General features: G+C 35.5%; 2 protein-coding genes across 2 annotated transcripts in view; one reads left to right on the forward strand and one right to left on the reverse strand.

Annotated features, from left to right (window-relative positions):
- LOC108775260 (uncharacterized) overlaps window positions 1-4,753 on the forward strand; it is a 38,286-nt gene extending 33,533 nt beyond the window's left edge. Inside the window, exons 12-16 of the mRNA XM_018541570.1 lie at window positions 369-492; window positions 1,091-1,309; window positions 1,439-1,530; window positions 2,192-2,318; window positions 2,442-4,753. Coding sequence (XP_018397072.1) covers window positions 369-492; window positions 1,091-1,309; window positions 1,439-1,530; window positions 2,192-2,318; window positions 2,442-4,564 — 2,685 coding nt within the window. The 3' untranslated portion in view covers window positions 4,565-4,753. The remainder of the gene's footprint in view (window positions 1-368; window positions 493-1,090; window positions 1,310-1,438; window positions 1,531-2,191; window positions 2,319-2,441) is intronic.
- Window positions 4,754-9,111: 4,358 nt separating this feature from the next.
- Window positions 9,112-14,474, reverse strand: LOC108775189 (ankyrin repeat and zinc finger domain-containing protein 1). The gene is made up of 12 exons (XM_018541478.1): window positions 14,270-14,474; window positions 13,086-13,283; window positions 12,695-13,011; window positions 12,105-12,219; window positions 11,891-12,036; window positions 11,560-11,785; window positions 11,195-11,461; window positions 10,833-11,024; window positions 10,045-10,324; window positions 9,826-9,967; window positions 9,559-9,732; window positions 9,112-9,454 (listed from the first exon to the last, which is right to left on the reverse strand). Exons 1-12 carry the CDS (start codon window positions 14,418-14,420, stop codon window positions 9,281-9,283), a joined length of 2,382 nt encoding a protein of 793 aa, XP_018396980.1. The 5' UTR covers window positions 14,421-14,474; the 3' UTR covers window positions 9,112-9,280.
- Window positions 14,475-14,923: the final 449 nt, after the last annotated feature.

Below are 14,923 nucleotides of genomic sequence, written 5' to 3' on the forward strand. Positions count from 1 at the left end.
CCCCCCCCCCTCTCTCTCTCTCTCTCTCTCTCTCTCTCTCTCTTACCTCGTCATTTTCATTATATATACCTATTACTTTCATTTTATATATCATTACTTTCATCGTTTGTCTGATGTCATTTATTTAATTTTATCTGCGATTGTAACAGCGACATTCATAAAGTTCTTATATTTTAATATGGTATTCGTAATCAGTTCTTATATTTAAAATCATAAAATATCATAAGCCAATCACAAAGTTATATTATTACCTTAATATATTACTTAGGATGATTTGAAATAAGATCGGACTCTGAATATCGGTCTCAGTTTCTCATCTTCACGTCCAGAAAATTGAAGACAGTAATAAAAACCTGCATGTCTTTTAGGTGGTGACATTTCTCAATTCGATTTACAAGTTGTTCGATGCACGCATCGAGTGCTACGATGTCTACAAGGTAGAGACCATCGGGGACTCCTACATGGTCGCTTCCGGTCTGCCCGTTAGAAATGGTAAAAGTACGAAACATCCCCCAACTCCGCATGTTGTCTTGAAGCATATATGATATCGGAACAGTGATGGCACTTCCTTTTCTCGGATTCTTTATGCACATAAATTCCTTACTTTCTGAATAAAACATAAATGTTTCCTTCCCAGCCAAATCTGTTAAAAATAAATTTTGTTAAATGCTTGCTACACAAATTTTATCAACAAAGACAAAAATTTAACACAAATTCTGTTATATTCAATGATGTCAGTAAGTTGGTGGCAGACATACACATAATAAAATCTGCTGAGAACAAATTATCGACAAAAACGGTACAAACTTACTTGCTGACACTTGATAGCAAATTGACGTCATAAAATCAGACCTTTGTTTGATTTCTATCGATAATTTCCTAACAATTATGTCAGTAAGCTTTCGACAAAACATATCAAACTTAATATGCGAACATTGATGACAATTTGTTAAAATTTTTTATCAATTAATTTGCCAGCAATTACTAACATTTTATTAAGTTTCTTGCATTCTATACTTCAGTGTTTGCTATTCTTTCAGATTTTCTCACTTGATACATCTCTTCATTCGCGATTTCATATCTTTCTCAGGTGACAAACATGTGTCTGAAATCGCCACAATGGCGTTAGACCTGCTGGCGGCTTCGTCCGTATTCCAGGTACCCAAACGTCCTGGCGAACGACTGCAAATAAGAAGCGGAGCCCACACTGGACCCGTCGTAGCTGGTATCGTCGGCAGCAAGATGCCTCGTTACTGCCTCTTTGGCGACACCGTGAACACCGCGAGTCGTATGGAATCGACCGGCGAAGGTATAAATAATCAAAGTTAGCTATCATATCATTTTCTTCATATTAATTTCAGCGTATTTTCCACTTAATGTATTTATATTATACTATCCATATTTCAATATATTAATTCTTTTTACTGTTTCATTGAAGCTCTGCGAATTCACATCAGCTTGGAAATGAAGAAAGCCCTTGACGCTGTAGGCGGTTTCAAAATCGAACACCGTGGTCTTGTCGACGTAAAGGTAAAATATTTTAATTCTTTATTCAAAATAAAGGAAGCTTATAACAAGATCCAATGCAATTATTTGTGCGTAAATTATTATATATATTTACAATAATTAATATGTATGTTATATAATTAATATGTATACAATAATTGATATATACATTAATCAATCAAACGCATATATAATTGTTGCTCATGATACATTTTGTTGACTAATACATATTAATTATTGTAAATGATTTCTTTCACACAATAATTTACGCACAAATATTCTTTTACAGAAATCTAATACTAGCCAATACTGAAAGATAGTAATTACTTATTTTAAATATTAAGGACATTGTTGTTCGGTACTTTTTTAGTATTTTAATTAAAGTATTAATTATTCTTTCAGTAATAAAAATTGGCCAATATTATATTTCTGTAAGCGTAATAGCATTGGCTTTTATAGATTTCCTAAGGTTTTTGAATTTTATTCTAAAATCTTACTTCTGTAATTAATTTCTTTACATAAATCAATTAATAACATATTGACTTTTTTTTTCTTTAGTCCATCGACTCCTTTTCTCATTAAGAATGCCAAAATTTGTCAATGGATAAACTCATTTATTCTTTATCGTTAATTTTTGGATAATCTCTTCTGGCACGTGTTTTATTTTGATTGACTCTTTCCTCAGGGCAAGGGCCTCATGGATACGTACTGGTTGGAGTGCAAGGTCGGTGGTATCGCGCGCGCCGCCGAGCTCGACCTGCCGTCATTCTTCGAGGACGTACGACCGGTCTTCATGCGGCGCCTGCGTGAGGAAGGTACTCTCTGATGCGAGCCATACTCCCGCCGGGACCTTTGGTACCTGAATCGACGTCCGAATCCATGCATCGTCCGGCTGTCCCAGCCGAATCTGATCGACCATCTAAAACGACCGGGCCAGGGTCGTAAGAACCGGCTATCTCATCCGAATCTGCATATCACTCCCGTCAAGATACCACCGCAGTCGCAGTCAAGCATTGAATCCCAAGACTCGGGCACCTACGAGTGCACCCGTTCGACCACCCCCTGTCCACCGAGTTATTCACCCGCGAGTCAACGCAGTCGTTACTCGCAGCCAAATCTACCGACTCTGCTAATCTCGTACGATCGGCGATCGGGCGGTTCACCAGATCGTCGCATCCGCATGTCACAGCCAACCCTGAACTCCAGCCTGAGCGGCATCAATTCGTTCAATTTCGGTATGCACCGTGGCAGCGGTGGAGGCCGTTTATCCTACACAAGTCTACGTGCCACTTCAGGCGACAACAGTATCAACGAGGAAGAGAGGCTGTCGACACCAAACGTTCATGCCTTGGGTGGCAGCGGAAGCCCCCGTGGCAGCCTGACGATGGAGCGGAGCTCGTCGCGACTTTCGCAGCCGGACATCCGCCGGTTTGCCCTACGACATGATAAGCGCGAACGATTATCGCAGCCCACTCTCGTCACCGGCGACTATTATCCTGGTCGGACGCAACAGCGATTGTCCCAACCGTGCCTCAGCAGCGGTATCGGAATGCATTCACCCTCGCCACCACCTTATCCTCTTAAACATAAGAGATTCGGGCCTGCCGTCCTACAGGTAAGCCAGCGCGATCGTCTCTCGCAGCTGGACATCGGAGCTAAGTATCGAAACATCAAAGACTTGGGAGGTAATGCCGCACAGGTGAAATTTAATCGCGACCGGTTCTCGATACCAGAGTTAGAGACACAGAACGACTTGCGACTGATTGCCGGCACACCCAAGCAACGTTTCAGCTTGGACAGTCAGTTGACAAAGCAACGTTTCAGTCTAGATAGTCAAGACAGCTGTAAGTCGCGTTTGCTACCAATCGCCAGTTCTCCGATCTTCGAGCATCAGCAAATGAAGACCGAAGAGCTCATGGGATTAACATCTGACAGACTGAAAAGTCCCACCTGCGAGGGTCTGCAGAGCGTGATTGTCGCGAGCACATCGCCGATTTTTCCACCCGGTGAGAGACGATTCCTCGCGCCAGATTTCCCATTCACGGGCAGAAAACCATCGAAGTCACCATCGCCACCCAAATCAGAAATCATACTATTTGGGAAAACAGGGCGCGGTGGCAAACCACCACCGATTCCGATGCGGGAGAGGATGTCGGTGCCCGAGATTAGAAACTCAAGCTTACGCCGGCTGCTGGATCCACCTGTCCGGCAACGGCACAGTATCGCTGGCAACTTGAGGCAATCGCTACTGTCGCCGGTGAAACTACCAGAATTCGGCACCAGTGGCAGAAAATCGCCGCGATACTCAATCGACGACGCACTTGAGAAGTTAAAAAGAATCGAGAAGGAAGAAAATAGACGAAACCAGGAGACGAGCGAGGGCAAGGATCAGCAATACAAGGAACAAGACCAGCAACAGGAGAAAGAGCCGAAGCATATTCAGCGACATTATTCGTACACGTACGAGACGCCCGGCAGCGACGAGAGCGGCAGCGTCTCCACTCTCGGCAAGATAAGCGTGGGCGGCACACCGAAGCGCAAGTTCTTGGAGAGCAATTTCGACGAGAATGAGCAGGTGATCACAACGGTGATTGAGACAGAGATACCGATGATTTTACCGAGCACACCCGGCAAGTACGCGAAGAAGGCGCAGGCATATTCAAGCGAGACGCCCAAGTGGATCCGGAAGTACCTGCAGGAGAACGAGAATTCTCCGAAGGTGGGTAGAAAGCCCTCTGCCACTGGCAATCAGCAGATAGTTAGGTCGAATCGCAGGAGCAGCCGTAGAAAGAGCTCGCTGGAGTCGATCGAAACGGTGACGAAGAAACCAGAGGAAAAAGTCCGCTCCAAGTCCGCCAGCTGCGAGGAGAGAACTAAAGATATCACGGAACAGAAGGGCGTGAGGGAGACTTACGTGAGGATCGTACCATCCAACAACGCCCAACAAGAAAACAGGTACGAGGTTGGCGTAGAAACTACGACGACCTCGTGGACGAAAACCGATGGCAAAGGTCTCTACGGTGACGACACTGATACGGACGATTCCACATCGATCTAAACTAAGGAAGGTGATGTCACATGTTATCGCCATGAGATGAATCTGCTTCATCAGATCGCTTTGATTGCTGTTACTAAGCTTTATGATTTAGATCTTTTGAAGAAACGAAGAAAATTCATTATTCTGGCAAATAAATCTCAGAAAAAGCAGAAAATATATTATAGACTTTTTACTACTTAAAAAAATTTCCATCGCAGTTTACGTTGTAAAAATTTTTTAATTGTGATTCAGCCTTCAAAATTTTTAACGGATCTATTTTGGCCACCACAAGATTAATTATATACTGGCTATTACTGTTTTCACAGATACATCAATTAACATAATTAATTAAATATCGTTATTTAATATTAATTTGTTTGAATAATTATTCAACAAAAATTCAGACAAAAATTTTATAAGAAAAATCTTTCATTATTATTTTACGGACTCTTGAATTTTCGGTTAAAAATTTCCATATAAACAAGGATGCGAAATTTCAACGAGAAATCTTCAAATATTGTTGCTGTGTAAAATTTTTGCACGACGAGAAATTTCCAATTTAAATATACACAGTTATAATGTTAAAGACTAAAAAGAGACTACATGTACACTGCATGTGACTTAAATCAGTGAAACGAGAGTAGTATATATCAGATGATACACCACGATCAAGGCAGACATGAGAAAGATCGATGCAAAGAAAACATAAAAGATGATCTCGAACAATATTTTGTACTTAAATAAGTTGTACTCGACGTCTCGTCAAGCGGGATCGGAACCAGAAGTTAAAAACCGAATGCGGAACACCTATTTTTGCATGAACAGAGAGGACCACGATAGACGCGATACTCCGCATGCGTTCAGCCTAAATGATACTCAGATCTTTACTTCACGATTTTCTCGATTCCGAAATAATTTTTGCTTTGTATATATCTCGAATGTTCAAGAAGGAAACCAAGAAGGATATATAAATATAGAGCGATCGAAGAAAGATTCGCGATGCCGAAAAATTTTCTTCTCAAATTTCTCGATTCCTCGTCAAAGTTAAATCTCGAGTTTTTAATCCACGTCCGTTCCAATCGAATTTCCAAACAATCGCGTGAAAACTGTTCGATCGTTCTGCACAAAATGTATTTTGTGCACTATTTTTATCAAGCTTGTAGGAACTAAGTGTAAAGACAGTTACCTTGTACATATATATACATCAATGAAGTGTTATAATATACTGCTGGATGTCGATTGTTGCATCGTTGAATCTGCGAAATCATTTGATGTTCTTCAACGTACTTTTCATTTCTCATCGGAGATATTTTTCGCTTGCAAAAACCATGCCGAATCTCCGGAAATACATCGTACTGTTAATCGTGAAATCAATTTTTTCTTCTAATATAGAATGCGCATGAGCGAATGTTTGTTTTTGACGATACTAGTCATTAATATGATTTTACGATCAATCGGATATGTATAGGATGCTGACCTTTGATAAAATCGTCTCTGTAAAAATTTAATAATTAACAGAAAGATAAAATATTCTTCTGATATTTATGATTTTTTATCTCAGTATATAATTATACTGTTTTTATTATTTCTAAATTAATAATTAAATATTAATTGGCAATCTATAAAGCTATAATTTCTTTAAACGATTTCATTAATATTTTAAGTTTTCTAATTTAATTCGATTTTTATTTTTTGTTAATCCTGTTTGTCGCACATTATTTACAAATTAGTCAAAAATTTTGAAAAAAGTATAGAAAAAATAATTTTAATATGTTATAAATTTTATGAATTTTCTTATATATTTATATAATATACTCATAGGCCGGCATTCATAGTTCTTATTTCAAGATCATCTTAAAGTAATGACTCAAGATGCTAATACCATTTGATTGATTCATGACATCTTAAAATTATACTTGACAGTCTTAAATATAAGAATCAACTATGAATGGCCATAATCTATTAAAATTTTAACTTTTTTTCATTATTTGATATTTTTCCTAATTTTTTACCAATATCTTTCTCTCTATTTAAAGAAAAATATGAAATAAATTATACTTAAGCATCCTGTATGTATATATGCATAATCTTTCCGCGAATATTTCGAACGCGAATGTATATGTGAACGTTGAGTAGTTATTATTTCTTTTAACAGTATGTCATTTTACTCCTATATGTATATTATGTGTACGGCATTTAATACACAAGTAAAGATGTCAAATATTAGTCGAAATATGTATAGAGTAATACATTATACCTTGTAAAAAACGTGCCTCTGTGTACATCCGATTATATATAGATCAAAATATATACTCCATTGTTATAGTCCGAAAGAATTCTTAAAATCCTTCAATTATATCATTCATCTCTTTACATTGCTCTAGCTTTGTACATAGTACTATCAAATTCTGTATATAATTTATATGTTATATAATTTTCTTACAGTCCAATTTCTTCGACTTTATGAAAATCAAGAACTCCTCTTATTCTTATTAATTTTCTGAAAATTATCGTGCTTTATTATATAAAAGAATATTCCAAATAAAAACACGATGGCATCAAAATTCCTTCCTATAATGAAATTATTACAAGACAATTCTACAAGAAACCATAGAATTCGGTACATATATACTTATCCATGTATACAATCCCAGATAACACAAAATATCCTATAAAATATTCTTATAAAATACAAATATTCAGTATATTTGAATCGAATGTTATATAATATATATAATACATAGAATATTTATTTAATTATATAAATAGAATATTTATTTAGTTAAATTCATATTTATAATAAAAAGAACATTCATAGAATGTTCATCTGAGTTGCATTTCAAAACTTTATTTTGAGTAAAAAAGCTCTAAGTATTTTTATATATGTATATGTCTGAGCCTGATCTTGTTCAACAAAGTTGATACTTGTTAGGTAATAGTAGTATATCAGGTACTATAATACAATATATCAAACATTATATTGTACAGAGCATTACTTTACTAATTACAATACTATTGTAAAGCAATCCTCTATATAATATAGTGTCTAATATATTATCATGCTTAGCAAATCCTCAGTTAAATATCGAGGAAAAACATTTTCAGAAAACCATTAGGTAAATATTGTACTTAAAGTATATATAGCAGCAAGAAATCCCCACGCTTTATAAATATTATTATAATTTGCAGATATATTCTCAACCAGACACTTTAATCTTTATCGTGTGCCGTTTGTAAATAAAAACAATTTGGATTCGTAAAAAGTGATAAAAGACACGTGAAGTGTTTTTATTCAATGTGCATGCATAGCTTACACATGCCTTTCATCACTTTTTACGATTATTTACCGACCATTAGGAAATATAAGCATAGTTTTCGTCAATTTTTACAGATGTTTTAAAACGATGTCGTTATAATAATTGTCAAATATATTTTTCAATAATATAAATTTAAAAATAAATTGAGCTGTCGAGATATTAAATGATAATAATAAATTTAAAATTAATTAACGGACAATTGAGAGCTAGATAATTGAGGAATAGACGTAGTTATTCATGTGTATAATTAACAGATGTATTTTATCAAAAAAGATCTTATATTAATAGAAACAATAAATGAATAATAGACTCCTTATAATTACACATAAATAATAATATTTTAAGGGACTAATCAGGAGTTAGCACGGTAAGAAGTGCGCAAGAATTAAAATCTAAAATATAATTTAATATTAAATCTAGAAATTACATATTTGATTATATCGAATTACAATTTCTAGACTATATTAAATTATATTTTACATTTTAATTCTTGCACATTTTTTACCGCGCTGACTCCTGATTAATCCCTTAAAATATTATTGTTTATATTCTATATTAAATTCGTAAGAAATTTCGCAAAAATCGAAATCGGACGTTTCAGTTCCGTTTGAGCCATCATCAACGATGTCAAATAATGGATCCAGGCATTACTCATATCAATAAAATCCAAGTAAGCATCCAGAAGAGCCTCTTCAATTCAATATTTTGCCAAGTATTACTGCCAATTAATTGTTTAATTAAGTGTGCCACAGCTGCAAACTTTGACCATATATAATACAAAGGGAGAAAACTATTTTTTAAGATAAAAAATAAACTCGTTGAGGACGTGATGAATACAATATTGGAATGGATATTTTTATACTGTGATCTTGCGTAGGCTCTCATGCTCCTTTAACGATTAATAATATTGACTTTGTTCGGAAGCCGTTATTTGAAAAGTTGTTTTAAAGTGATCTCGTTATTTTGTTTTATCCAAATTGTTTATTTACAAATCGCATATAACAAAAATGAATGTGTCATATTTCTCCCGTCACGATTTCAACATGACAGGAGTATTATTTTTGAACGTCTTTAAAATGTCTTAATACTGTTTGGAAACCTTATTATATGCATAAGATTAGGCAGACATATATATAAATAGTAGAATATAGAAAATTATATAAAATATTTTACGCATGTTTATAGAACATATACAGTTGTATTACTAGAATATATAATACTATAAACATACCATTAATATTTGCAGTGTTTTTTAATACATCTACAGAATATATAAATATTCTTAATATTTATATAGAATGTTCGTATGCTATCTGGGGTTGACCATAACTTGATTGTAAATGCAGCCTCTCGTAATCACGATCGCAATCGCAAACGAGTAATTGGCATAAAAGTTTTCCTAGCTAGACATAATGCACCATCAGATAACATATTTATTGTGAAGACGGTGCTCTTTGAGACATGGCATTGAACAGAAACGATTGGCGTTATACTCGAAAGGCACCTTGTCAGTCATATCGATAGCGCACTGGAAGCATCGTGACATCACGGTGTATCCTTCACTCAACATCCGATTCTGCACGACCAAAGCTCTCTACAGAACGAAGAGAAAAAAATAAAACAGATAAACATCGAATGAAAGAATTTAAGTTATTAACAAAACATATTTTTAATATTTCGTATAATAATGTGCTTAACCTTTTCCTTATCACTGAGATTAAGAAACTTTTGCTTCTCGTTTTCCTCCTGCTTCTTCAACTCGAATTCCTTCCTCTTAACTTTCTCCTTGAAGCGTTTCAACTTCCTCTGCTGTCTTTTCTTTTCTGTTTCAGCTTGTTCTATTTCATCAGAGAGCGGTCCAGGTATTTGAGACTGTTGAGCATCAAAATACATATGTAGAAATTTATAAAACTATTTTTCAAATAGGCATATTAATATAACGTGTAATTCTGCTGTAAATAATACTTTTTGATAATTGAACTTGTCCGGGTTAGCTTCCATAAATCTTCTAAATGTATTTCTAGTTTTCTTATCATTTGCAGCAGCATATGGCGTTTGCAGTTTTTTATTTTTATTGCAAGGATCAGATCCAATTTCCAGTAATAACCTATCAACAAATCAAATTATATAACTCAAGATTTCGTTAAAATTATAAAATTTATTTAATAATAATGAAGTACGCACCATACTTGCTCGCAATGTCCACCAAGTGCTGCCAAATGCAGCATTGTATTGCCATCCTCGTTGGTATCATTAACCAATTTCGCCATGTCATCCGTGCACACGAGAGTATTATTGGACGTGCAACTGTCCGTGACATCTCTCTTGTTTTGCTCCTCTTCGTACTCCTTAATTTTGGCTAACAAGTTATCAATAACCGATGATAACAAATCGTTATCACCCCGCTTACAAGCAGTCCATAATTTAGTCTTAGCGTCCGATAGCACTTCATTGTTCATCTGAGCTAAAAATAATGTAACATAATACATTAAAACAATGAAATGAATATGTATCGATACATTGGCTAGGTATACACCATGCGCTTAGTCCGCGATAGATGTCCTTGTTTAACCTATAAATTAAATAAAAACATCTATTACATAGGTCGCGGACTAAACGCACGGTGTAATCGTGGCCATTTTCTACTATCTCTTAATTTTAATAGAAAAATAATTTTTATATTGTATGATTTAAATTGTAAACATTTTCTCATGTTTTTGAAAAAAAGATTCTAATTTTGATATATGTACAGAAAAATTTTATTTATCTGTACTCCACTTGTATGTTTGTGCTCAATTTCAGTGTTATCCGAATATAAACTCTAAAATTATCGAAGCTAATAAGTATTATAGAGGAGAGTTTCTAATGAATCTCTATTACACGAAACATTTGGAACTCTTTTGTCTTTCGATATATGCTCTGATAAAGAGTTCTACATACTGTATCTATTTAAAAAAAAAACTAAGACTTACTGTCCTTCTTGACTTTCTTTTTCTGTCGATAAGCTTTCTTGTTTTTCATATATCTCGGTATAGTATCTTGAAACGCTTGTAAATTCTCTCTAAATGACACTTCATAATTTTCTTCAGTTAAAGAAATATCCAACGGAAAATTTGAATCCATTTCGGACTCAGAGGACGATTGAGCTAATTTAACAATTATATCTGTAAAATATATAATAAGTATTTCTTTTTAATCCAACGTACAAATGCATGTAGAAATAATATAAACATAATTTTATATAATTATTTTTAATAATAATCACAGCATATCTGCTGAAGAATCTTAATTCGAAAAGTAAAGAATTCTAATTATTTGTTTCATATTAACGAACCTGGTAATGGCCGATTCGGACTTTTTCTCGGCTTCGCTCTATCTATATGCGGACGGGAATTCCGGTGTTGTTTCTCTGGAGTAGATTGCGCAGGTGTCTTAACTTTATCGTTATCCTGCGGACTACTGATACCACCGACATTAGAATTATATTCGGTAGCAATTTCTCCCTCAGGTATTTCGCTCATGATCTCCGGTTTCGAGATCTTCTTACGTACAGGTTGTCGGGGAGAGTTAGGGAAACAGTCTGTAAAATCCGCCGCAGAGCCTAAAATATGACGTTACAAAAATGAATAGTTCGATATACATTAAATATAAATAAATTTTAAATTGTGAACAACTATATTTTATTATTATATTATTTACCATAAATCTCCATAGTGCTCAAAATATCGTATACTCTCTTGACTTCCCTAAACGTTGCTCTTCGAGTAGGAAATGGCAGTGGTCTTATTCTAAAATCGTTCTTATCTAAAGGTGGATTCTTGCCACCGAAAAGCACAGTACGATTGTGTGGACCGACCGCTCGGTACAAAATAGCTGATGAATGGTTGATGTGCATTGACCATGATTCCAATATCTCTTGTACATGCTAGAAAAATCGTTACGTCAGCTTGCAGTGTCAGTTTAATTGGCTATTAAATAACTCATTAATCTCTAGCGAATTGTGTAAACATTATTACAGTACAGTATGTACCTGAATGAGCGATGCTTCGTTATATTTTCGCAAACTGGCCCCCGCGCTTTTCGCGTGATTACCATTCGTACGAGAATTTTGAGCAAAGCCTTGCTTTGCCCGCACAGTATAAGAATGGAAGGTCTTATGCACGATAGGCTCACCATCTGCGATACACCAAAGTAGATATAACAATTATGCACATCAGAAAACTATTCTTAAAAATAGTGCATACCCTGAAATACTGCCGCGGCGAAGTGTCCACCACCAACCATGATGACTGTCCATTTGGATTTCCTGCCGCTGTCCAGTGCCTGAGTGATCATCTCGGTGTCTTTTTCGGGAATGTCCTAAAACGTAATTGCATATCTCCCGATCTGGCAAGTACAGAGCACGCCAAGTGACTCTAATAAAGTAATTAAGTTTCAAAATAATACTTTGTGTGCAAGCGTCTTCCAAGTATACGTAACAATAGATCTGTTCTTTTTAAATAAACTTTTTGCAGTAATTATTTTTCCTCTTTTTTGCTCTATATAGGAGAGAAAAGGAGGAAAAACAAACAGCAACAAGTTCAGCTGAAAAGAATAGACTAATAAATATAATAGTGCATAAGTTTACACCTCTTTAATTGGCTGCATTCAGTAGAGAAAGCAGCTATGCAACTGTTATAAAATTCTTCAGTGTACAATTGGTTCTTACTTTTAATTCCTTACAGATCTAAATATGTAAAGTAATTAGACTGAAAAATCTGACAACAGTTGCAAAGCTGCTTTCTCTGCTGAACGCAGCCATTGACAACAATTCTGCTAACTATAACAAACACACCTTCTTATGATGCAGTAAACATCGATAGATACTAAATATATTGCCATCGTCGTTCTCGAAAAAGACCTTGGTGTGGCGACTTGCGACAACCTGTAGCTTCCGCTCCTTGGACATTTCCTCGTTGTACTCCGTGTCTGAAATGTCTGACTCGATTGCCTTCCCGCGTCTTTCTGACAACTTTCTGGACCTGCCAAGTCCAGTCTTACTCGACGACTCGTTCTTGGTTTGCTCGTTTGACAAGGCCCCAGTCTCCGAAGTACCAGCATCGTCCTCGTTCTCGGACTCTACCTCGCTACCAGACAGGCTAGACATGTCGCCTATAAAATTTTCACATGCCTAACTGTTTTTGCACCGTCTTAAAGCTCGCCGTGTACTTCATCTCAGACTGTACCTTCGCCGGCCAACTTATTGAAATTGTCCTCACTAATTGACTTCAAACCATTCAGATGTTGCTTCAGATTGTAACGATGCCAATCCAGCTTGTAGTGGAGTCTCTGTTGCACCTTGTCCTCAAATTCGGTATTACAGTACGAACAACACAAAGAATCGGATACTACAAGCTCGCATATTATCTGCTCGCTGTCAGGTACTGCAAAGCAGAGAAACTTCACATGTAAAATCTTATTAAACTGTTAGCTATTTAGTGTTTTTCTCATGCATATTAAAATATTAAAAATGACTTTGCTAATTTTTAATCATTAAAAAATAATATTCAACTTTCCTCGATTTATACACTTAAAGTTTTATCATTGTTATTAACCCAAAGAGATTCAGTGTCATTAATTTCCTGAAAAAATATATCCAACTAATTATATTAAAGACATAAACTCAAAGTTTTCATTGTGGTAATACTTATAAGACTCTGCATATAGATATTATTGTGTTACATATTTTTAATATAACTGTAAATTCTGTGAAAAAAAATGTTAATGTAAAAAAAGTGATCCTTATTATACTAATCTTATTATATATAGCAACAAGTTAAATGATAGTATTTTCACACACAAAATACAAATTCTTATAATTTTTAATAAAACTTTAACAATCAAGACAAATATTTTTAGCTACATGTACATGATTTCTTTCATTCTGTATTCGAAGCCTTTAATTAATAAGCATGATTGTTTCGAGAGAGCATCTAAAACATATGACAATTAAATTATTAATCTTTTTGTTACTTTTCTTATCATCTCCCGAGTGATTACAAAAAGGTCATATAATCTCATGCTTAAAATAAGCATAAATAATTACACAAAGTTTGTTGACAATTGACAGTATAAAAACAGGTGCATACAACATATAGTATACATAGACACATTTTATTCATCTATTATTAAATGATATCTGCTCTCAACGTAATTGTTTCAAGAGAAACAGTTACGTTTCTCTAGAATGTGAACTTGTATGATTCTTCACTTGTCACATACATAAATTATCCTTTCTAGCTACACTTTCTGTTCCCAATCCGAGCGTTCGTCTCTGTCTCGCTCCAAAAGCGGAGCTCTATTATGAGTTACTCAGCGGGAAATAAACAAACATATGTTTCTCGGAATTCTGCATCAGGCCACAGCTCACCGTAGGACGACGGTGACTGCATGCACCGTGCAACCTTGATTCCCTTGGTGATCCGGCTGAAGTCATCCTGGTTGTGAATCTTGTAGATTTGATTCGCCGTTTTCACGATCTCAGTCATGACCTCGCCAGATGAACGCGTCTCATTCGCCATCGTGAGAAGGGATTGAAGAACGGCGGAAAATCGGTGAATAAGACAAGAATTTATTGAAGTTCACAAACGATACGGTATACACAAACACAATACGTACTGACTGTTTCGTCCAGTTTGGCAGTTCCGTCGCCTTGCGCACGCTTGTGCAAGCCCCCGCGCGATTACGTCATCATCGCGTCGTGCGCCGACATGTCATAGTGAGGCGGGACATTTGAATGAGATAAGAAACATATACACGAAGTGCAAATATAAATTCAATGTTTATTGAACAGCATCTCGTGAACGCGAAAGAACATGCGTGTACATATACAGCAATAACATTAGTAAGACGCTACTTACATATACTATGAATATTCCTTCTTTTTTTTTAAACCCTATATTTGAATCATTAAAAAAATAATACATTTTCTTTTAGTGCACTTATTTCTGTAACGTTAATTCTGCGATAATCGGAAATGACGAGGCTTTTATCATGTGATAAACCTCTGGAAATTATCTTATTC

Source organism: Cyphomyrmex costatus, unplaced genomic scaffold (assembly GCF_001594065.2).
Source record: "Cyphomyrmex costatus isolate MS0001 unplaced genomic scaffold, Ccosl1.0 scaffold29, whole genome shotgun sequence".
Classification (NCBI taxonomy): domain Eukaryota; kingdom Metazoa; phylum Arthropoda; class Insecta; order Hymenoptera; family Formicidae; genus Cyphomyrmex; species Cyphomyrmex costatus.

Excerpts from the sequence above, each read along its gene's own strand:
- LOC108775189 (XM_018541478.1), bottom strand. The coding sequence starts at position 14,420 with ATGGCGAATGAGACGCGTTCATCTGGCGAGGTCATGACTGAGATCGTG. Across the intron at positions 9,968-10,044 it reads GGACATTGCGAGCAAGTATG|GTTATTACTGGAAATTGGAT; the intron begins GTGCGTACTTCA and ends ATTTGTTGATAG. Across the intron at positions 9,455-9,558 it reads ATCTCAGTGATAAGGAAAAG|AGAGCTTTGGTCGTGCAGAA; the intron begins GTTAAGCACATT and ends TTCGTTCTGTAG.